The 21,804-nt window shown below is 37.7% G+C and overlaps 1 protein-coding gene and 3 long non-coding RNA genes across 5 annotated transcripts; 2 read left to right on the top strand and 2 right to left on the bottom strand.

Annotated features, from left to right (window-relative positions):
* Nucleotides 1–293: 293 nt before the first annotated feature.
* LOC148878953 (uncharacterized) lies at nucleotides 294–2,200 on the top strand. The gene is made up of 3 exons (XR_016104058.1): nucleotides 294–481; nucleotides 642–808; nucleotides 908–2,200. It is a non-coding gene; the product is annotated as an uncharacterized LOC148878953 (long non-coding RNA).
* Nucleotides 2,201–2,661: 461 nt separating this feature from the next.
* LOC148878952 (uncharacterized) lies at nucleotides 2,662–3,877 on the bottom strand. Its single transcript, XR_016104059.1, has 2 exons — nucleotides 3,119–3,877; nucleotides 2,662–2,973 (listed from the first exon to the last, which is right to left on the bottom strand). It is a non-coding gene; the product is annotated as an uncharacterized LOC148878952 (long non-coding RNA).
* Nucleotides 3,878–4,979: 1,102 nt separating this feature from the next.
* LOC148878950 (myosin-binding protein 1-like) lies at nucleotides 4,980–21,042 on the top strand. Of its 2 annotated transcripts, none has more exons than XM_088960296.1 (4): nucleotides 4,980–5,106; nucleotides 5,751–7,215; nucleotides 7,326–8,896; nucleotides 20,533–21,042. In XM_088960296.1, exons 2-3 carry the CDS (start codon nucleotides 5,880–5,882, stop codon nucleotides 8,870–8,872), a joined length of 2,883 nt encoding a protein of 960 aa, XP_088816422.1. In that variant the 5' UTR covers nucleotides 4,980–5,106; nucleotides 5,751–5,879; the 3' UTR covers nucleotides 8,873–8,896; nucleotides 20,533–21,042. The 2 variants fall into 2 exon arrangements, with proteins under 2 accessions (XP_088816422.1, XP_088816421.1); XM_088960295.1 differs by lacking the exon at nucleotides 4,980–5,106 and adding an exon at nucleotides 5,259–5,469.
* LOC148878951 (uncharacterized) lies at nucleotides 10,867–15,103 on the bottom strand. Its single transcript, XR_016104060.1, has 2 exons — nucleotides 14,967–15,103; nucleotides 10,867–11,331 (listed from the first exon to the last, which is right to left on the bottom strand). It is a non-coding gene; the product is annotated as an uncharacterized LOC148878951 (long non-coding RNA).
* Nucleotides 21,043–21,804: the final 762 nt, after the last annotated feature.

The following is a 21,804-nucleotide window of genomic DNA, read 5'->3' as shown; positions in this document are numbered from 1 at the left end:
ATTTCTTCATTAATCTACACACCCTTTCTCTCTCTGTTGCATTTTGTTTTGTTTTTTCTTCTAAACTTGTTATCTGTACTTCATGTCAGTAGGGAGATGTTGCTGGGCTTACTTGACAAGCACTGTGCTGAGGAGAACGAGAAAGCCCAGTTGGGATTGGACTCGTGTCTCTCTGAATACGACTTCGTGTACCTGCCCATGGATTTCTGGTAATCTTCTCATCTTCTTTTTTGTTTCTTCTGCTGTGTTTTTTCTATAAAAAGAAAAGAAAGAAAAACACCAATAACCCTTTGTTTGAGAGGTTGATATTTGTGGATTTTTCTTCTCTCTCCACTCCTCAGGCTTGGGAACAATCTGGGTTACGCTTTTGTGAATTTCACCAGCAGCATTGCAGCAGAAAGGTTCTAAAATCGTTCAATAATTACAAATGGAACAGGTTTGATCGAAGAAGGTCTGTGAAATTCGCCAAGCTAAGATCCGGGTGAGCTTCATCTTTCTATCTTTTTCTTTACACATTAAAAACTTTCTTCATTTTTTTTATTTGGGTTTTCATTAGTTCTATATCACTTTCTTTCTTTCATGCATCCCGTTTTTGTTAATCTGGGTTTGTTTCAATTTCCTTCTGTTTCCATCTGGTTCAGGGAAAGGAAGCTCTTCTTGCACGTTTCCGGGCATCCAACTTCGCTTGTGATAAGTCCATGGCTGCAGATGAAATTCTCCAGATTGAAGGTTGAAACCGACTCCCCAAGCGGCAAAGTGAGAAAACACGAGACAACGACGATGACACCTCCGCTTCTTCTTGTTTCCGGTGGCCATCTCTTCTCTCATCGGACTCCTTTGTCCATAGAATCCTCCATTTTTGCTTGTTTAGCAAGGGTAGGCGAATCTAAATGATTACCGTTGACAGGAGTCCGGCTTCTATCAGGGCAGAGTTCAAAATACTTGAGGAGGTCGCCGGTGATGGCTGTTAATCACCGCCGGTTGAAAAGGGAGAGAGTGAGAGTGACTGGCGACGGCAGAGTCCGGTGAATCTCGAGCAGGAAAGCCGTGGAGGGTTTGGCTTCGGTCAAAGCGTGAAGGATTCGGATATTATGAGAGGATGACACGCGTACATAAGCGCGTGTGCATTCCTCGTTCGTGCGGGAATGGTAAACGGGCGTTTAATATGAACGCCGTTAGCCATCCCTCATTTTCTTCTTTCCTCCATTTCTCCATTATTCACCCAAACCTTTGGTTCTACTATCCTTTCTAACCGGCGAAGGCAAAAGGCATCACCGGCAAAGGCAAATTTCTTCCGATTACTGGCGATAGAGATTTAATGTGTCTCTCGCTGGGTGGTTCATCTGCAACCGGAACCCCAAAAGGCAAAGACATCACCAGCGACCGGCGACAGAAGTTTAGTGTTTTTCTCCCTGCGGTGGTTCATCTGCAACTTAAACCCCAAAAGCAAAAGGCGTCAACGGCTTCATCTGCAACTTTGTGCTTCTACGGCTTCATCTGCGGTGGCTTTAAGGCATCAACGGCTTGTGAAATACAGACTCCAAAAACTACCAAATTCCACAAGGCAAAGCTGCAGTTGAGCTTGTTTCAGGAGCTTCAGCTGGGATACAAAACAGCAACAGAGCTCAATAAGAGTACGACCTATAACTTGAAATTTGTACTTGGAGATGCAAACGACTCGTGTGTGGGAGATTTCATTGTGAGGGCGCAAGCAGGATCTACGTCAATGAACTTCGCGATGCAGACCAACGGAACCGGCTTGGCCCAAAGCTTCCTCTTGACTTTCAAGGCAGATTCAACTCTAACAAACATCAGCTTCGTTAGCCTAACCACGAGTCAGACAAGAGATTTTGTGTTTTGTGGTCCTGTGATCGACAACGTGGTACTCCGTGCTTCATTTGGGCTCAAACCACAAATGCAGAGTTGGGTGCTGTTTTTAGCTTGGTTTTCCTCGTAGATGTTGTATAGATTATTGAGAAGTAGAGCCAAATCCGAATCTCTTTTACCACTTATTATTTTATATTACTGTTACTTTTTTTACAAGTTGTTCCTTGTAAGTTGGAACTGAATAATTTGATTTTGAGAACTTGGGTAAAGCGTAGCTGGCCTGATTCCTTCGCCTGTGGAGATTGATTGGATCTCATAGGTCCAAAAACTTTTTATAAATAAATTGCACTCCTTCATAGGTTCCGATGGATTGGTTGAAAGAGATTGATTGGTTTAGTAGTTGGCTGATGGACATTATTCAATAGTTCTGGGTTTTGGACAAAACAAGTGTCTGGATAATGTGTTAATGTGAATCAACGAGATCCCCACTGAAGGAGTGGAATCGCAAGGTATTAGATATAAATGAGTAGTTCTATATATTGAGACCCTGTTTGGGGTACCGGTAAGGGAAATCGTAATGTTCTTCAATTTCAAACAAATCTAAAATCTGAACTAATTCCATCGCACGGTTCTGTTACCAATCATCAGAGGATCCATCTTCGATAGGAATACAAATAATTTCGTTTCATGTAGCGCCTTAACTCTAAACAACGTTTGCTTTGAATTACTGAAAATATGGAGACACTCTAAAAAACGTGTGCTGAAAGCCTGAAACAGGGTGACTATCTTCCATTTCAGAATTTTAGGGACCATGAAATTGATTAGAGAAAAAAATGAGGGGAAATTTTCCATGAGAGCACTACCCTATTATTTACTCATCAGTTAGATAATTCAGACAAGTTATAGAATTTCAGTCTATCATAGTGCAAATTTTCCATTTTCTTGTCGTATGAACCAATATCCTCTCTGCACTTACTCACCCCTTCCATCAACTTGCTTTTGCTTCGCTTTATCGTGTAGCTTATTGATATCTGCACACACGACCAGATCAGACCATCTCAGAGACAGATTTTCAGTATGTTGCTACCTGGACATCCACCTCTTAGAATTTATGATCTTATTGCATCTGTCAGTTGCTTCCATGATCTGGGGTATAAAAATTTGCATCAATATCGAAATGATCGAGTAACAATGAATATGATGACATTGGAGCTCGTCCTCTGTCATTATACTATTATAGCACCCAGAATTCATATCGTTGTTCACAATACTTAATTGGCTTTAACTTTACCAAAGGAAGTTGGTAACATGCTTGGCATATGGCTGTCAAGCAGAGCCAGAGTTCTATTTGGCACACCGCAACACATTGGCTGATAGATGGAAAATTAAGCAATAAGCATTATGCAAATTAAGCAATAAGCAATAAGCAATAAGCAATAATAAAACGACAAACAATTTAAGCAATTCAACAAATCCATAAATGATTTTACATAAAAGAAGAAAAAATAATTAACCCAGAAATGATTTTACATAAGAGAAAAAAACCCAGAAATGATTTTATAAGAGAAAAAAAATAACCCGGAAATGATTTTAAATAAGATAAGAAAAAAATAACTCAGAAATGATTTTATTATTGTTCTGTTCTAAAATATATTAAAGTAAAATATAATCGTTGCAAATGAAGCCGTTAATGCGTTAAAACCACCGCAGATGAAAGTTGTTGCAGATGAACCACCGCAGGGAGAAAAGCACTAAACTTCTATCGCCGTTCGCCAGAAGAATCTTGCCTTCGCCGGTGATGTCTTTGCCTTTTGGGGTTTCAGTTGCAAATGAACCACCGCAAGGAGAGAAACACTAAACCTCTGTCGCCGGTCGCCGGAAGAAGCTTGCCTTCGCTGGTAATGCCTTTTACCTTGCCGATTGGAGAGAATAGTAGAACGAAAAGTTTGGGTGGAGAATGGAGAGACGAAAAAAAAAAGAGAACCAAAGGTTTTTCAAAAAGTTACTTTGAACAAGGGATGGCTAACGACGTTCGTATTAAATGCCCATTTACCGTTCCCACAGAAATGAGCAATGCATACGTGCTTATAAACGCGTATCATCCTCTCAAAGGTGTTCGAACCTATCACACACGAATCAAAAGAAGCTTGAAGATTCCGTTTAATTCATTTCACACGTATTAAGAAGCCAACGCAAGAATAAAAAGACGCATCCTCGTGTTGCGCAAACGGTGCGCGTATATAACGTGCCTGGACTGAAGCCGAACTCGTGAAAGATGGGAGGTCCCACAAGGAGGGGAATTTGGCTTTGGCCGGCTTTGCAAACCAAAAAGGCAAAGCATCAAATATATGTAAAGTTTATTTATTTATATAATAATAATAATAATAATAATAATAATAATAATAATAATAATTTTAAAATAAAAGAAAAAAGTGACTATAAATATAGGTTGACTCCTGAATTTACAAATATAGTCCAACTCAATCAAAGAATGTCATTTGCATCCAACACGATTTCAATTCTTCTCAACACTTTTGAGTTTTATTTGCTTCATTGAATTTCTTTTCTCTTTAAATTTTTCCAATAAAAATCTCTACAGCTTTTTTGTCTACTTTGTTTGAATGGGTGAAAAACAAAATTTGTGAAAAAATTGGCTTTTGTGGAAATGGATTTTAGAAAAACCATTTGCTTGAAATTGGGTTCTTATCAATTTGTTTGCTTCAATAGAAAACTGAAAACCCAATTCATTTGCTTTATTGAATAGCCAATGCTTTATAAATTGACCCGATACTGGAACTTATTATTTTATTTGTTAGTAAATGAAATTAGGGCCTGTTTGGTTCATAATAGTTTGAATTAAATTTGGTTTTAGAAACAAAATCCTCGAAATCGGAATGGTTTATTCCCTCAACTGTTTGGTTAATAATCAATTTTTTTTTCTGGATAAAATAATACTCAATTTAACAACTGACAGACCAGCTGAACTGTACAATGCCGATAATTAGCAATATTTCAATCCTGTTTTCTTTCACATAAAAAAAAGACATAGGGGGTATTATAATAAAACTCGAGGAGGATTCGGAGTTTCGGACAATGGAAAAAGTTTCAGTTGATTTCAACGGTCAATCATGTCATGTTAGGAGACATGGACGACTCTGTAATTTACTTCATATATATTTTTGACTTTTTTTTATTTTTTATTTTTTAAAATGTTGTACTCGACTCTACTTGCTGTGCTTCCTTCCGCACTTGTTAATGCTTCATCATACTACAGAAAAGGTAATGCGAATCTCTTCTAAAAATTCCAACTTCTTTTAGTAAGGTGAAGAAATTATTATCTTCTTTTTCGTAAATAATTCGAGAATCTTTTTTTTTTTTATGTATTTTTATCTGTTTGTGAAATATATGCAGTAGGTAGCTTTTCGCCTTTCGGTGGCAGCCGACTTTTTATTTGTCTGCGTCTAGCCTTTCTTTTATTGGAAAATAAGTTCAGATCCGTCCTAAAATTTCAATCTTTCGGTTGGGTCTTCTGTCTTTTCTTGTTCGAATCTTCCATGAATCGGTTGTCTGTTCTGTTGCGAATCGAATGACGTTTTGCCCCTGAATTGGATGTTTGGACTGCTTTTGTTTCTGGATGATCAGGTCAGGGCTTTGATTTCGATTCTTTCCATCATATACATATTTACTGTATATTTTGATCCTGAATTGTGAACAGTTCTTGGTTTAAGATTTTATGCTTGAATTCATTATTTTTTCATATCCTTTAATGGTTAATCTGAATACTTTAGTATTATGTTGCACAGTTGCTTCTGTTGTTTTGGAGTTTTAATAATTTCTGAGACACTGGTTCATTTGGTTTCTTCAGAATTTTGCTTTGACTTTACTTATTTGGTTTCTTGATGCTGGATTTTTGGTGCTTTCAGTCCTGAGTTCGGGGCGGCATTTTCGGTTTCACTTTTGAGGACTGGAGTCTGTTTTCTTTTGGATGATCGATTTATTTTATGACTTGGCCATCTCGGGGTGTTTTTCACGCTTAAGCTATTGTGCTGAGCATGGCTACAGGGAGGATATCTCTTCAAGTTCAGAGGGATTCCCGAGGGTACACAACTGTTTTGGCTTCTGCTGTTCTTGAATGGTTGTTGATCTTTCTGTTGTTCATCAATGCGGCGTTCTCGTACTTGTTAACAAAATTTGCACGCTATTTTGAGTTGCAAGTCCCCTGTGTGCTATGCTCAAGGCTTGATCATGTTTTTGGCAATGAACAACCTGGATTCTACAAAGATCTAATATGTAGTAAACATAAGTCAGAGATCTCATCGTTGGTTCTTTGTCATATTCATGGTAAGCTTGCTGATGTCCATGAAATGTGTGAAGGTTGCCTTTTTTCCCTTGCTGCAGAGAAGCCCGACACTGAGGCATACAGGTTGTTGGTCGGAAAACTGGGGATGGATACTGAACATTGTTTTGATCAGGACCCACTGATTCAAGAGCCCACTAGTGATTCTTTGAATACCAAACACTGTTCTTGTTGCAATGAGCCTTGGAGGTCAAGGTCTTCCATGCATAAATTTCTCCAGACCAAATTGAATGGGTCTAAGTTTGCAGAATTTGATCTTCCTTTGCCACATTCAATTGGACCTGGTCATTTGCACCATCAGGAAGTCTTGAAGAAGAGAAGGGGGAAATCATCAGGTTCAGTGTTAATCTCTAATCAGAGAGGTCATGGTTTTGACCATTTATCTCATGTAGGATACACTGGGCTCAAGATAACATCTGATTCAGAATCAGAGGTCCATATTTCTGATGATGACAATAATGATGAAATAGCTCTCACTGGTGAAACTGAAAGTCTGAAGGAAGAGTTTGTAGCTCAATGTGTAAAACCAGAGACTCCTATAATTTCAGAGATGTTACCCAAAACTCTAAGCAATGATTTCATCCCTGAGAAGCTGATTCATCGAGTTTCTACACCCGACTCTTCACTTTTGGTTCCACATGTGCAACTTGATGGCAAGTATCAAGTTAATGAAACCAATGATATCAGGGAAGACTTCCAATCTCACTCTTCACAGTCAGAGTCTTTTACCAATTGTTCAGAGAAACTACACAAAGATCCATCTGATGATTTGACCTCACAGAAGCTGATTGATCAATCTTCTGCAAACGAATCTTCATTTATAGTTCCATCTGTGCAACTTGATGAAGGTGAACCCTGCAAGGTGGAACCTTCATCATCCAGTGCTATGGAGCATGGTTTAGAGGAGCTTAACTGGCACCAAGTTGAAAGGAAGGCCAACCCTTCTGCACCACCTGAGCCTATCTCACCAGATGTTGTTACTGCATCATCCAATGCTGCTGAAGCTCCTACTGACATATCAGGAGCTAATTGTAAGTGTGTGAGATCCTCCCGTTCTCATCATCTCTTCATCTCTCTCCCTAATGCACTAACGTTTAAAATTTTTACTTTGTTTTTTCTTGTATGAAATGGCGTCTTGCAGTAGATGTTACTGGAACTAGTGGCATTGAGAAAACTCCTATTGCAGAGGGTACAACAGTCTGTAAGCCAGAAAATGTGCTGACAACAGCTACCGAACAAGATTTAAAAGCAGACCAGATTTCAAATGATCCTGGTTCAACAGTGCTCAATTATATGGATCTTAGTGATGCTTACAAGTTGGCCATTAGTAACAGGGGAAGTCAAATATCTGGTATGCTTGAAAAACAACTTAGTGGTAAGGATTCTTCAAGAGTTAGTGAAGATCTCAAGCTGTTATTGTCACAAATATCTGCTTCTCGAGGGCTTGAGTTACCATTTAATGAGATGAGTCCTCGAGTATATGGAATTGGCGATGAATCAAAGATATCAGATTCTTCTAGCTATGCAGGAATGCAGATACTCCAAAAGAGAATCTCACTGGAAAGAAATGAGTCTGGCCTTGAATCCTGGGATGGAAGCATTATCAGTGAATTTGAAGGTGAAAGCATTGTTGATCGCTTGAAACGACAGGTTGAGTATGACCGGAAATCTATGAGTGCTTTGTACAAGGAATTGGAAGAAGAACGGAATGCTTCAGCAATTGCTGCAAATCAAGCAATGACTATGATTACTAGGTTGCAAGAGGAGAAAGCAGCACTTCATATGGACGCTTTGCAATACCTACGAATGATGGAAGAGCAGTCAGAGTATGACATGGAAGCACTGCAGAAAGCAAATAGCCTCCTTGCTGAAAGGGAGAAAATGATACAAGATCTGGAAACAGAGCTCGAATTTTATAAGAAAAAGTTCCCAACTGATTCCGTGGTGGAGGAAATACAAGAACAAATTTGTGATTTAAAGGGAGGAGACATGAGATTGGAGCATTCAGATCTAAGTGGCACAAAAACTAGCACTACAGTTTCTTGTAATTCAACATTTATTAAGAAATGTGAAGGTAGTGATAATCCTGAAGGAACTGATTTGGTGCATGGAGATAATGACATGATCATTACCAAGGACTCATTATTAGATTTTGAAGATGAAAGGTTGTACATATCTCAGTGTTTGAAGAAGTTGGAGAAAAAGTTGTATCTATTTTCTAATAATGGAGTTCATGTTAGCATGTGCAATGGTAGTTATTCTGGAAGTGAAGCACATGTTCTGGAAAAGCTTCATAATGATAAGATGATCCAGGGATATGTACAAGAGGTCAACTCATCTTTGCAGAAAGATCAATTTCTATCCAGAGGAAGTCCTCCTGCTGAAGAAAGCTCTAGTCCCTCTTTTGGGGACCCTTTATTTGGCAGCAAAAGCAATCATCATGTTGATGGTGATGGGGAACATTCCTCCATTGTTGGTAGAGAGACTGATTTAATTGCTTTTGCAAATGAAATGTCAGACCTGAATTACAGGTTGGAATCATTGGAGGCTGACCAGAACTTTCTTGAGCACAGCATTAATTCACTTCAAAATGGGGATGAAGGTTTGCAATTTATTCAGGAGATAGCTCATCATCTACGAGAACTGCGGAGGATTTTGATGAGAAGAAGAGGGCAAGCTGTTGCTTGAGTCTTTTGTTCTGACGTGTTGAAGGTGAATATTCAGTTAACAAATCTGTTGGAATTGGTTTTATTTTATTTTATTTTTTGGTACATCTTCCATGGATATAAAGTCTATTCTTGTCTATTCGTGAATTTGATTCATTGAAAATATATACAACTACTTTTAAGTTCAGAAATTCTGATCTAAATGCACATAATTCAACTTTTTAGCTTATGGATCGTGAGAAGCAGAACTGTTGTGGTATCTTCACATAGTTCAATGAAAAGCTGTTTTATATCTTTTTCTTAATGGGTAGTATGATTTGTTTAGCTCTCCGTTGGTTTGTTATATTGCATGTTTAGATTTAACTTGCTTCCATACTCATTTCTTCTTAATCAGATAGGAACTTCCTTGAGCAGATTATTTCTTTACCTTTTCATAATAAATACTTGATAGGAATTTGCTCCCATCTTTCTCTTGATTGTTGTATTACTTCTTTATGAAATCAACAATATAACTATTATTATTTAACCATGCATTCTTAAATGTTCCAACATTTTAGCTCATGAATCCTTTTTTGGGGAGGGCGATACAAGGTCTAGGGGATAATTTTTGTTTTTTAATGTTTAAAATATCATTGTTTAGATTTCTAAGTTTTCCTTGTACTTTTCAATAATTGATTGATTCCTTGTTTCCGATACACAACTTCTAGTTTTTATCCTTTTTCAAATTCATAGGGTGGTTAAGAACTTTTTTCTGGGTTACTGCATGGGTGATTAGGCTTTACTTGTTTATCTTTCTACAACATTATAAACTTCTTTTCTACTTTATTTATTTATTTTGTGGTTTAGTTTCAATCGGAGAATCTTCTATTTTCATAGGGTAGAACCTCCTTTGTTGCAGGGTTTCTCTAGGAGATGATGTTCAATGTTACAAGGGAAAGTTCCTTCTTGGTAGATTCAATTGCTAAGTATGAATGCTAGACTAGATCGAGGCTTAGAAGAAATGCAACTTTCTCTTCAATGAAAGCACTGGAAAAAATTGTCTTGTATATTGATGAAGCATATGCTTATCAAAGAATCCTTAAAGATGAATTCAACCTTATTTTTATCTAGGATGGTATGAAAAGTTGGTGATTTTCCAAATTGTTCCCATGACAAGTTGGCGTTACTTCGATAAAGAAACATGCCGCATGGGATACCTAAAAATGTAGGACTGATAGCTTTGATAGTAACTGATGTAGGACTGCTTACTCTAATACCAATTCATGTAGGGCTTGAATGAATCAAGGATGAGTCTAGGAGGGTTAGGATTAGGGGTGATCATTTTCAGGCTGGCCTGGGCCTAATACTTCAGGCCCAGCCCAGCTCGTATGTATTTGATTATATATATATATATATATGTACATATGTTATTTTATGTTACATATTATAATTTAATACTTACAAGTTACAATACATATTTTATAAAATATTTTATGTTACATAATGTATAAAATAATTTTTGTGTGCATGTTATATGCCATATAATATAAAATATTATGCATATGTAGTATTTTATAGTTTATACATAAAAAACATAGATTGGGACTCGGGAATAAGGCCCGGACCGTGCCTAGGCTATATATCACCCCTAGTTAGGATGGGATTAGAGGTGATTATAGGATCAAAAACAGAGATTGGATAGGTTAGAAAAAAGGACTTGGGGCTTAATCCCGATAACTACAAATTTGTCTCAAGATTGTCAAAAACTTCAAAATAAGGAAAATAGGTATAGGATAGGAAATTTTCAATAAAATTCATAGGTAAGATTAGAATGGATAATTGTATAGGACCAAAGGCAGAGATTGGTTAGGTTAGAAGAAAGGTCCTGGGGCTTAATCACAAGAATTGCAAATTTTTCTCAAGATGGTTAAAATTTTCAAAATAAGGAAAATAGGTATAAGATAGGAATTTTTCAATAAAATTCATAGGTTAAATTATACTGGATAATTCTATACGGTGGAATTTCATAAGCTGTAAAATCTTAAATAAATTCCATTCATTCATCATTCCATGCTTTGGAATTTTATAAGACACAAATTACACACCATTGGGGTGGCCAATCCTACTAGAACTAGGAAAAGATGAAAATTGCAGAACTGCCACTATCATAAGAGAACTCAAATAACATTTGAAATCTAAGCTAATTAATCAGTGATGATGATCCATGCCTTATCCCAACTATATGGGGCCGGCTGTTGTCTAAAATGACCAGAATGACCAAAATTCCCCTATTGTCTAAAATTGCAAAAATACATATTTAGAAAATTCTAATTTTGACTCTTTGGCTATTGCATCACTTGTAGGTCAAGGACTCCACTATCTTCATACATGCTTTCCAGTGCTGAGTCAAGTGTTATGCTTCTGATCTCCTCCCTCATAAATCTAGTGTTCATGGGATAGATATCCTGCTCTTGTTGAAATTGCTATCAACCCTGAGGTATACTGACAAGTGAGAAGAGTCAATTATACTTGTTGAGAATATGTAGCTGGCATTGAAAAGTGATGGGAAAATGCACTAGAGCAGCAGTGGCCTGGACAATCTGGGTGGAAAGAAATCTGAGGATATTTGATGATAAGGAAAGAGGTAGGGATGCTGTGATTGAAGTGATAACTATAAGGGTGCACATTGGGTGAAACTTTGAAAATATTTGTAGATTTTAAGACAGAAGATTTCTTCAGGTCATGGGGAACAATTGCAAATTTGGCTTCTAGAAGACCTATTGTAACTGAATCTTGGTCCCCTCCGGATGTTGGGTGGAAGAAACTAAACTTTGAAGGGAGCTGTTTGGGAAACCCTGGCCCATTGGGCATTGGTGGGGTAATAAGGGAGGAAAATGGAAATATCATTCCCATGTTCTCAGGCCCTACCCAGCATGGTGATGTGGTGAATTCAGAATTGAAGGCAGCAATGTTTGGTGTTGAGAAAGCTAAAGAGTTGGGGATTAACAGGTTGATTATTGCAGGGGACTCAAAAGTTGTTGTAAACTGGCTGAAAAAAGAGAAAAGAGTAATCTGGAGATTAAGAAATGAGTTCAGGCACTTTAAGAAGTCTTTTAAAGATATGGAAATTCACATAAGATGGATTAGGAGGTCAGCTAATAGCATAGCTGATGGTCTAGCTAAGCAAGGAGTCCAAAGGCAATCTATGTTTTGGGCTATGTTGTAGCTAGTGGGATATCCCTTGGGTCCTTTTGGGGCTTGTTTGTAACTAATAAATTTCTTTGTTGGGTTAAGCTTGGGTCTGTATTGTAATTAGTGGGTGTTTAGGTAGTAGGGTGGAAGAGAAATTATATCTCACTAGGGGGTAGAATCACTTTAATCAAGTCCACTTTGGCCAACCTTCCAGTGTATTTTCTGTCTACCTTTAAGATTCCTGCCAAGGTTGCCAATAAGTTAGAAAAGCTCATGAGAGATTTTCTGTGGGAACTGGGTGACTCAAAAAAGGACCATTTAGTGAAGTGGGAAGTAGTTTCTAGGAAAAAGGAAGCGGGAGGGGGGGGGGTCTAGGCATTGGCAATATCAGATTAAGAAATGTAGCTTTGTTAGGAAAGTGGTTGTGGAGATTTCCTTTGGAGCAGGATAGTTTGTGGCACTTGGTGGTGGAAAGTATTCATGGGATAACAACTAATGGATGGGATGCTGGCATTGACCCTAGGGCTTCTCATTTCTCCCCTTGGAAAGCAATTGTTGGAGTCTTGTCTTCCTTTCAGCCTTTCATCAGATTTGATGTATGCCCAGGTAATAAAATTTTGTTTTGGGAGGACCTTTGGATTGGGAACACCCACCTAAAGGATAGATTCCCTGTAATGTACTCTCTTTTCCTAAATAAATTCAAAACCATCTCCTCACTTCGTGTGTTTGAGGAGACTTGGTATTTTGGTTTGAGAAGAGGGTTGGGGGATTCATAATTGGCTTCTGCAGATGGGTTATTCATTGTGTTGAATTCAGTTTTCCTAGATCTTTCCTGCCTAGATAGTAGAATTAGGAAAGAGTCCTCTTCAGGGACTTTCTCTTGTTCATCTTTTTTCAATGCCTTAGTTCAGTCTTCTTCTGTGTCTGTCTCTTTTCCTACTAAAGAAATCTGGTATTCTCCTGTGCCACCAAAGGTCGGGGCTTTTTGCTGGGAAGTGGATCTTCAAAAGATCAATACTATGGATGTACTTCAAAGAAAAAGGCCACATTGGAGCCTTTCCCCACATGTCTGCTACCTTTGCTTAAGAAAATGGTGAGACGTTGACTCATCTTTTGGTTTCTTGTCCTTTTATTATTTGTGGGACTGGTTCTCTTCTTTGTTTGGTTACGGATGGAACCTCCCCTCAGGTGTGCTAAACCTTTTTGACTCTAGCTTCTTCCGACAACCAAGGAAAAGGGGCAGGGTAATGTGGAGAATAACAAGAGCTGCCATCCTATGGTCAATTTGGGAAGAGAGAAACAATAAGATCTTCCTAGGGCAAGAAAAATCCAAGGAAGCACTTGTGGAGGTTGTCACCATCAAGGTTATGCACTGGCTGAAAGTATATTATCTCTTCAAGGATTTATCCTAAGTGGACTTAATTAGAAATTGGAGTGCTATAGCTTTACCCTCGCCTTCCTCCCCTGTGGTACAAGATTGTTGGGTAGCACTGCCTCAGTTCAAGGTGAAACTAAACTTTGATGGAAGCTCCTTAGGTAATCCAGGTCATCGCGAGTTGGGGGTGTGTACAGAAACAAGGAAGGGAAAGTCTTGGCCCTTTACTTGGGTCCAATTGGGGTGGGAGATTCACTAATGGCAGAAGTAATGGCCTTACTTCAAGGTTTAAAACTGGCGAAACAATGGGGAATGTAGCAATTAGAAGTGGAAGGAGACTCCAAGCTGGTAATAGGGTGGACGCGAACTGGAAATTTGGGAGTTTGGTCTCTTAGACAGCTTCTAAGAGAGATTATTAGCTTAGCAAGGGTTATTGGGGTGCATTTTAATTGGGTAAGAAGGTCAGCAAATGGAATAGCTGACACTTTAGCTAAGCAAGGAGTTACTAGGGAGGCTTTGTTTTGGGCCTGTTTGTAGGTTTTTTATTTTCTTTTTCCACCCATTTTGTGGGTGGTAAGCCTGCAATCTTTTCAATTATGTAATGAGTGTTACCGTTTTCTATCAAAAAAATTAGTGGGGGTTTAGGTGGACTTTATGTTTATCCACAACTTCTTGTTGTACACATTCTGATAATCTAATGACTCTTTTTGTATTGCTGATCATTATATATATATATATATATATATATATATATATATAATCTATGTATGTATGTAGCTGGTCCATTTCTTCCATAGAGACTATAAAGAAGAGAAGTGCATGGCTACAGTCCTCTCCCCCTTATGCATATTGTAGGCTTCTCTTTGGAGTTGGTAGACTTGGGCTGTATTTTTTGCCTAAGAGTATGTGGTTGTAATACGACCCCAAATATAACATGTAGTTACGGGCAATATGTGGCTGCATCGAACACACCAGCCATGACATAACCAAGGAATTATCCTATTCCCATTTGGAAAATTTGTATTTATCAGGTTTTGGCTTCCCCTCCTTACCAGTAATGAATTCCAACTTACCCCAACCTCCTATAGTAAGCTTGGCTGATTGGGACCACTCTACAAAGTTGGTTCCATCAAATTTCATAGTGGATTATCGTACCACTAGAGACATCAGCATTGCCAGAAGCACTCCAGAAATAGTCTATACTCAGGCAAGTCCATTAATTTGGATAGGTTTCTTGACAACTCTACAACACTCCAACAACCAACCAACAAAAACTAGACCCACCAAAACAGGGCAACACTCGGTTGGTGTCCAATAGGAGGCCAAAACTGAACTTACAGCAATATATGAGGGGAATAAAATCTTTGAAAAAAGATTAGGGTTTAGAAAATTGTGGAACCACTCCCCATTTCTTCAAAAACATCAAATGAATCAAACACAAGTTTCAAGCAAGTACCAATCTCAGATGAAGAGGAAAAAATCCAAACATCGAACCAATAATTTTTTGTAATTTTTGATTGTGAAATCTAGGAAAAATCATAGGAGCATCAGATAAAGATAAGAATCATACCAAAAATCCCTAAAATTAGGGTGCACCAAGGTAAACCAGTTTCAAGGGTTGCCGCTGATACCCATACGGACTGCTGACGTCATCTGATGGCGCTCTGATGCCATCAGGTCTTCTTGAGCTCAGGAGTTGACAAAAAAGGCTCTTCCAATATTCCTTCCCGCTCTTGTAAAAAGTTGCAAGAGTGTCAGAGGAAGTAGGGCTGTTCACAAAATGGTAAAAACTGATCAAACCAGCCCGACTCGAACCGATGGTGGTCGGTTTTCAAATAAATTAATTGGTTTTGGTTTTGAAATAATATAATCCAGTTGATCAGTTTGGGTTTTGGTTCATGAATTTGTAAACCGAGTAAAACCAACCCGAACCGAGGACATATCAGTGTAGAGCGTTAGGTAGCCTAACTTGTTAAAAAGGAAAATGCTCTCTCTCTCTCTCTCTCACATCTGGTCATGTCCCACTTTCCAATGTCCAATAAAAATATAAAAACACAAAACCTCTGTTTTAACCTAACACAAGAAAAGTAAACACTACATGTCTATCTATACTCCTAATCCTAGCCCCTACACCTAGATCCTACTCCTAGGCATAGTACAAATTTGAAGTACTCATTAAATAGTATCTATCAACCATTTTTTAATATCCATTATTAAATGTCAATCAAATTCCTCTAGTACCATTATTTTATTTTTTTATTAATTTATTTATTTCTTTATATTTTGATTTTTGAATAAAATATCAACACATCAAATAAAGTTTTTTTTTATTACTATTCTCCTAGAAATTTTAACTCTACAGTCAGAAAATAATAATTAATAAAAAATACTGCATAACGTCTGAAAATGGGCTTTTCTTTTAAGTCAAAATCTTTCAACGGTCATTTTCACAAGTCCTGAGAATGTAAAAAGTAAATAAACAAAAAAATCAATAAAAAAAAGAGATCCCGGTTTGGTTTAAACCGACCAAACAGAGCATCCAATAGCTATTATCAAAGATCAGTTTTTGGGTCGGTTTTGGTTGGCATAATAGTCAACCCAAGATATTCAGTTTGGTTGACAAAATCTGGTACAATCAAGCCAAACCAACTCGTGTACAGCCCTAGGAGGAAGAGAAGAAGAGAAGAAGAGAAGAAGAGAAGAAGAAGAATTATGGGAGAAGAGGGTGTCACTGTTTACACCCAAAATTTTTCTTTTTATATTAAAGAGAGGAATTACATTTATGCCCCTATATGGGGGCCCAAATACAAATAAGAGGAAATGACAACAGTGCCCCCATGGGTAGTGGCTTATCTAGATTGTTATGTTGCAGGAATTAGTGAAGTTCTGGTTTTTCTTGGGATGAATGAAATTAACTACATTCTAAGAGAATTTTGGATGAAAGTGTATTTCTTTTACCAATAACAAGGATTTATTGAAAAAGAAAGGGGGATAGAGATAAAAGCTCTGCATCCAAACAATAGGCTTGGAAAATAAAGAGAGAAATAAGGCTACATAGCCACATAGGTTGTGAGAAACTAAATTGTAGAAAATGAGACAGCTTGAGCCCCTTAAGGAGGAAAAGGAGCTCAGTTCTGTTTAAATTGTTTTCTACTTATGGACCAGGGAAAACAAAAAGATGATAATTCTCCCACCATCTTACAATGCACATCCAATGCCTTATCTGGCTAGGTTTCCAAGTTAATAGCTGTCAGGGTTCAGTCTAATAACCACTAGCCTAACATGACTCCAAGTTGTATGACTTCACATTAATGAAGGCATGGTTTTACAACTTGGGTTCAGTTTGGTTGCATTCATTTGCATTAGTATAAATGCATGGGAGTGCAATTAGGCTGAATGTAAATTCTGTTTACTTTTGCTTCAGATTTGACCGTGTTGTTTGTTTGTGAGAAGTAAAATAGGAAATTAAATGATGTGTTTCCCACCTTATATGCAAAAGAGTGGAGGTAGGAGGAGGGTTATTTGTTCAAGAGTGAGGTAGGAATCTGGATGATGTGGTCCCCACTTTATATGAGAGAGAATTGAGGTAGGAGCTAGGAGGAAGGTAGTGCAAAATTTGCATCAGCTTTTAAGATGCACAATTTTCACTGCCAAATAAGACAAAAGCCCAGTTTGGGAAGAGTACAAATACAAATATGTACAGTGAAAATACAAGGTTTTGCATTGTACATAATTGTTTTTGTACTCTTCTCAAACTGAGCCAAAAGTACAAATTTTTTATCAGATAAGAGTGAAAACCATAATTACAAACAAATGGATGCACAATTGAATCGAGTGCAAAATTTGTATTTGGTGATTTGTATTGCAAACAAACAGAGCCTTGGGATCAGATACTATTATCCGAAGGGAAGGGAGATCCATCATATGGATGGCCGAACCATGTAGGATTCCCGGGAATCCTACTCCCTGATTTAGAAAAACTACATTTTTCAAGGTCCGTTCTTGAAACAAATCAGACTAGTTCTTGAACCAAGATTAGGGAGACGTATACTTGATATGGAATCCACACAAAAAGCTCCTCCCAACGTAGGTGTTCACACCCAAAGAGGTTACCAAATCCTTCCTCTACTGAAGATGACACAACTTAGGGTGAGAAAGAATCAGCAGGGAGTTCTTTAGCAAGAATCGGACAAGGAGTGAGCACAACTTCAAGATTGATTCTTCTACCAAGAAACAATATCAAGATCAAATCTTGATCACTCCAATATGTGGAGATTGAATAAGGTAGGGCGGTAAGAGCAGAGAAAGAGAGAACTAGAAGCAGAGAGTAGTAGAACTGTGTAACCATTCTCCAGTTCACTCTCCTCTTTATAAATAACCCTTAAAGAGTCAACCTCCTAATCTAATTAGGAGTTTCTTGATCCAAATATTTATTTGGATCTGAACTCTTTAAGTGATAAGGGTAATCCCTTATCTTATCTACAAATCAAGATTACCTACTCCTAATCAAATTAGAAGTTTCTTGATCCAAATCTCTATTTGGATTTGGACTCTTTAAGTGGATAAGGGTTATCCTCCTATCCTGTTATGTTGATCCATACCCAGATTCGTCCCCTATTTGATTAATCACATTAAGTCCAGTTCGAATTGGGCTTTAGGCCCATTAAGCTTTCTGGTTCACATCCCTTTAAGTGTTGGCTAGTTTGGTTATCTTTGTATGGCGTGGGACCCTATCATTGATCTTCACATCAGCCACATGGGTTCAGCCCAGCCTGTGTTACAAGGCCTGGTCGAATTCACTATTGAATACAGTGAATCCTTGAGTCCATCAGTATGGGCTCTTAATGGGCCCAACATTTACACTAAATGGTCCTTTGGTCCAGCCATCTTATGAAGGCCCAAGGACTGTGGGCAGATGTGAGATTAGCCCATCAGGTTAATCATCCTTAAATGGTCTTACACTTAACCTCTCAACCCATAATGATCAAACACTGCTTGACAAGAGATGACCTCTCCCTCGGCTGCAAGGTACCGTGTTGCACTCTCTACTCACATGGATTCCGGGAATTAAAACATTTTGCAAACAATTTGTGAAACCATAATATATAAGTATATCTATATATAAATATATTTTGCAAAACAAATTTCAACAAGTTTGAAATCAACTGCCGATAGTTTAGGTTTCCATCGGAGAGAGTGCATTCCCCGATCATTCACTTTGTCCGACAAAGGGGCTGATCCTGTCATTATGATCACTCACTCAGGTGAATTCTCGGACTGTCCCAACATACCTAGGTTTTGACCCCCTCTAAGGATCTCACTGATTGGCATATCAAAGATAGCCCAATCCAACACCTAGTGCAGTATCATAATCGAGTCTAGGGGTCAAGTGTAACATTCCAGTTTTGCCCATCTATCTCCAAGGTCCAAGGCAATACTGGAATTTTGTCCGGTTTAGGGTTTCAAGAAAACCCACATTGCATGTACCTCAGGTCTCACCCTGGCAGCTGAGACAAGCCACCCCAACCCACTTGGCGGCACATCAGTGTCAACCTTAGCAGGATAAACCTCCCTAGATCTACCCAACAGCTGTGAAGATTCTAAACTGACACGAGTCTCATAAGTATCCAGTTTAAGGGTATTACACAGAAACAAACCAATATATAACACGAATCAATTATGTACTATTAGTCATTTACAATAAGTGCACCAGTACATCAATCTGATTGGAACTAAGGGCATACACTGTCTAACAATAGAGGCCTGACTTTGAAGATATTTATTGAAGTTGCCCTAGTGATGACAAGCATGAAACAACAATGAAGAAACATCTCTGTCAGATATTTTTCTTAAGAGTGAATTACCAACTTTTACTTGAACAGTTGAACTTGATCATATCTCTAGGGTCAATCAGAGAACCCTGAACTTCTCCAAGAAATGACATCAAATATTTACTTATCTTCTTGCTATGAACAATTGCTGGTAACCAATTTTGTCTTCACCAAATATCATAGCATGACTGAAGATATGTCGTCTTTTATTTTTTCATGTCTAGCATGTTTCTCCTTTTTTGGTCAGTTCTTAGTGAAGAGAATGAATTATGGAAGGGCCAAGGCTTCTTGAATAACCATGTCAGAGATCTGTTGTTGTCTGGGTGGGTATTTCATGAGACCTCTGTTCACATGTTCACTTCAACAAAGATAAAGTAACCTGAACTTCAGTGCCAGATCATATTTATAAGTTTGTGCTTAAACAAGTGAACTCAATTTCTTGGTTGATAGGCATGGATAACTAGTGCTATCTTACAATCCTTCTACTTTTTAATGGTTTGAGATTATATCACTATGCCATTGAGGAGGAGGAGAGTTTCCCAGAGCGGAGAGTTTGGAAAATAGTTTCTCCATTCAAGGTAGCCTTTTTGTTATGAACAGCCACCCTTGGAAAATGCCTAACAGCAGATATGCTTGCAAGAAGAGGTGTGGTGGTGGAATCAAGTGGATGTAGCATGTGTGGGGTGGCTTCAGAGGATGCACAACACCTCTTCATCCATTGCAAGCTCATAAGAATGGTTTAGGTGAAAGTTTTGGGGCTGTTTGAAGTCAGTTTCTGCTTTCCTAAAGATTTGAAATCCCTGTTGTGGTGCTGGCAATTGAATGGTTTGTCCAAGAGATGAAAAGTCTTGTTGGGACTCGGGAGTAATTCTGGCAGCAGTGATTTGGTCATGGACAGAGAAATAGGAGAGTTTTTGAAGATAAACACAATACAGTTGATACAATTTTGAAAAGCTTATGGGGTAAATTGTACTCCTGGGAATTAGTAAACAGACAGCTAAAGGATACATCTTACAGTTCTTTTGTTGATATTAGGAATCTTTATCTTAAGTGTAATCAGCTTCAAAATGTTTATCCCCCGTGCAGTATCTTATTGAACGGGCTTTGTATTTTTTGTTCAGTTTAATATAATACATCACCTTTTCTTAAAAATAAAAAATCACTGTGCCATTGGGGCAATCTCGAATAATCAGCAATCCTGGATTGCCTTCCCCGTCTTACTTACGCTTGTGTTCCCATTCAATTAACACGGATATAATGAATCACCTGTGTAAACATTTCATAGATTAAAATTTAATGTTTCAGATACCTCGTGAAAGATGGGAGTTGACATTCCTGAAGACAGAAAGTGAAAAATTATCAGTCAAAACATGTCTAAAGAGGGGAAGCTGTTATCTTGCATCCACGACTTTGCCTGAGGCGGCGAGGAGTTCAATGATCAAAGAGAAGATTGTATATACAATATTACCAACTTGGTTGTTCCTGATAATTGGCGGACCCAAGGAGTTTGGTATCAAGCATTGAGGTGTTCTTTTTGGGATTTCTTTTCTTTTATTTTCTAATGGAGTTGGTTCTTTCATTTGTCATGCTTTTCTTCTTTACCTTGGTTTATTTAGATTGCTTATAGAGTGCAAGTGTGGTTCTTGTAATTCCTTTTTGAAAAGTAAGTGATTAAAATGTAGAAGGGGTAGTATTTGTGTGCAAAGATAGTTGGTGATTTTGACTCTTCTTAAGGTTGGTTTCTGTCAACCAACATACAACCATTGTATATTCAAATAGTTCAAGATTTTACTTGGTTATAGTGATTTTAGACAATATTTTTTCCAGAATTTTCTACAGATCGAACTTCTTTGTTTCTTTTATTTCATGTTTTCTCTACAAAAGATGGATACCGAATTGCTCATATTACCACACCTCAATACTAGATGCATTTGGATGAAACTGATGGCTAGGTCTCTCAGTAGAACCAATGAGCTTAGTATTTTTATACGATCCTCCACTATAAAAATAACAGTTTTTGGTGACGTTTGTTTTGTGACATTTAAAAAAAACGTCGTTAAAATTCAACGTTTTCGTGACGTTTTAATAAAGGTCATGGAATATTTAGTTTTCATGACGTTTATCTTAAATGTCATTATAACCTTTTTTTTGTGACATTTATTAAATTTTATTGCGACATTCGACTTAAACGTCACTAAACATCTTTCCCGCCAAATATTTTTGTGACAATTGAGTTAAATGTCACAAAAAGTGAATAAATGTCACTAAAAAAGATTTTTTTCGTGATATTTATTTTACAAATGTCACAAAAAAGTAAAACTAAATGACGCTAAAAATGAATATCTGGTGACGTTTATTTTACAAATGTCACAAAAAATATATCTCTACCTAGAGGTATAAATTGGGCTAGCATGATTTTGAGCTGACCTGACTTGGCTCGACATGATGGACTTCGGCCATGGTAAGCATGACATGATTGTATAGGCTGTACTAAGCATGACCCGTATATATTATATATATAATATATAATAATTATAATATATATATAAAATTTCGATCATAATTAAAAAAAAAGAA

The sequence above is a fragment of the Nelumbo lutea genome, chromosome 1 (genome assembly GCF_056320005.1).
Source record: "Nelumbo lutea isolate HS-2025 chromosome 1, American lotus-T2T, whole genome shotgun sequence".
In the NCBI taxonomy this organism is placed as follows: Eukaryota; Viridiplantae; Streptophyta; class Magnoliopsida; order Proteales; family Nelumbonaceae; genus Nelumbo; species Nelumbo lutea.
The sequence above is the reverse complement of the archived record's forward strand: the minus strand, read 5'-3'. Positions and strand labels throughout refer to the sequence as shown.

Excerpts from the sequence above, each read along its gene's own strand:
- LOC148878950 (XM_088960296.1), top strand. The coding sequence starts at position 5,880 with ATGGCTACAGGGAGGATATCTCTTCAAGTTCAGAGGGATTCCCGAGGG. Across the intron at positions 7,216-7,325 it reads TGACATATCAGGAGCTAATT|TAGATGTTACTGGAACTAGT; the intron begins GTAAGTGTGTGA and ends GGCGTCTTGCAG.